General features: G+C 30.2%; 1 protein-coding gene across 1 annotated transcript in view; it reads left to right on the top strand.

The window, feature by feature from the left end:
• TAF1B (TATA box binding protein (TBP)-associated factor, RNA polymerase I, B, 63kDa) overlaps positions 1-1040 on the top strand; it is a 109111-nt gene that overhangs the window by 61413 nt on the left and 46658 nt on the right. Inside the window, exon 9 of the mRNA XM_012662432.1 lies at positions 78-225. Coding sequence (XP_012517886.1) covers positions 78-225 — 148 coding nt within the window. The remainder of the gene's footprint in view (positions 1-77; positions 226-1040) is intronic.

Genomic DNA, 1040 nt, shown 5'->3' with positions numbered 1-1040 from the left:
ACTTTTTAAATCAGAAAATATTTTTTAAAATAATTTATGTTGCAAAATTTGCTACCATGATTTCTCTTTTATTACAGTCTTGGCCTGATTATGAAGATATCCATAAAAAAACAATTGAAATTGCCACATTTTTAGATTTGCCTCGTTTTCCAGACATAACTGAAGACTGCTATCTTCATCCCAACATTTTGTGTATGAAATACTTAATGGAAGTCAATCTCCCTGGTAAGTGTGTGGTATATATGGTGAGGAAGTTTTAACTAATAGAATTATAATAAACAGAATATAGAATTCTTTCAAATCCCAGACTATTAGAACCACTCGAAAGAATCCATAATTAATAACATGAAGCTTAATTTCAAAGTCCTTTCTTAAAATAATTCAGACCATTTAAAATGGTTAAAGGGACACTGTTGAGAAATAGAGTTCTATTTTGGTGTGAGGGATTTATGCTTGAGAGAATATATCTGGTTTTAATCTTAAGTTTGCTAAATGCAAGTAAAGTAACAAATGTTTCAATATGTCTTATTAATGACCTACTCTCCCCTCTCAAAAAAAACCAGCACCTATATATTTGCATGAAGCAGCATTATTACATAATGAATTCTAATTTCTTAAAAATCTCAGAAGCTAATCTATGGTAGGTAATGTTTTTATCATTTGGTTACATATGCTATTTCCAATCCCTAAAATAAGTGGAGATGAAAGTCTGGTCAGATCCTAGTGAACTCTTGAAGGCAATATACAGAATGTAAAAAGAACCTCACTATACCTGGTTCACAGTGTACTGAGATACAGGTAACCCCAATGGAATCTGCTGATGGAATCCCGTCCTGAATTTCTTGCTAGACTAGAAATGTGAGAAATTTAGGACTTATATTCTTAAGAGAAAATACAAACATGGTGTGACTGTACCATTGCTTAAGCAATATCAAAAATGGATTGAACATATTTTAATAGAACAAGAAAATACATATATTGTGTGAAAAAAGCAATATACAAAATTATATGTACCTTAACTATAAAAATAAATAGAAATA

Source organism: Propithecus coquereli, unplaced genomic scaffold, assembly GCF_000956105.1.
Source record: "Propithecus coquereli isolate 6110/MARCELLA unplaced genomic scaffold, Pcoq_1.0 Scaffold764, whole genome shotgun sequence".
NCBI classification, from domain to species: Eukaryota; Metazoa; Chordata; class Mammalia; order Primates; family Indriidae; genus Propithecus; species Propithecus coquereli.
The sequence above is the reverse complement of the archived record's forward strand: the minus strand, read 5'-3'. Positions and strand labels throughout refer to the sequence as shown.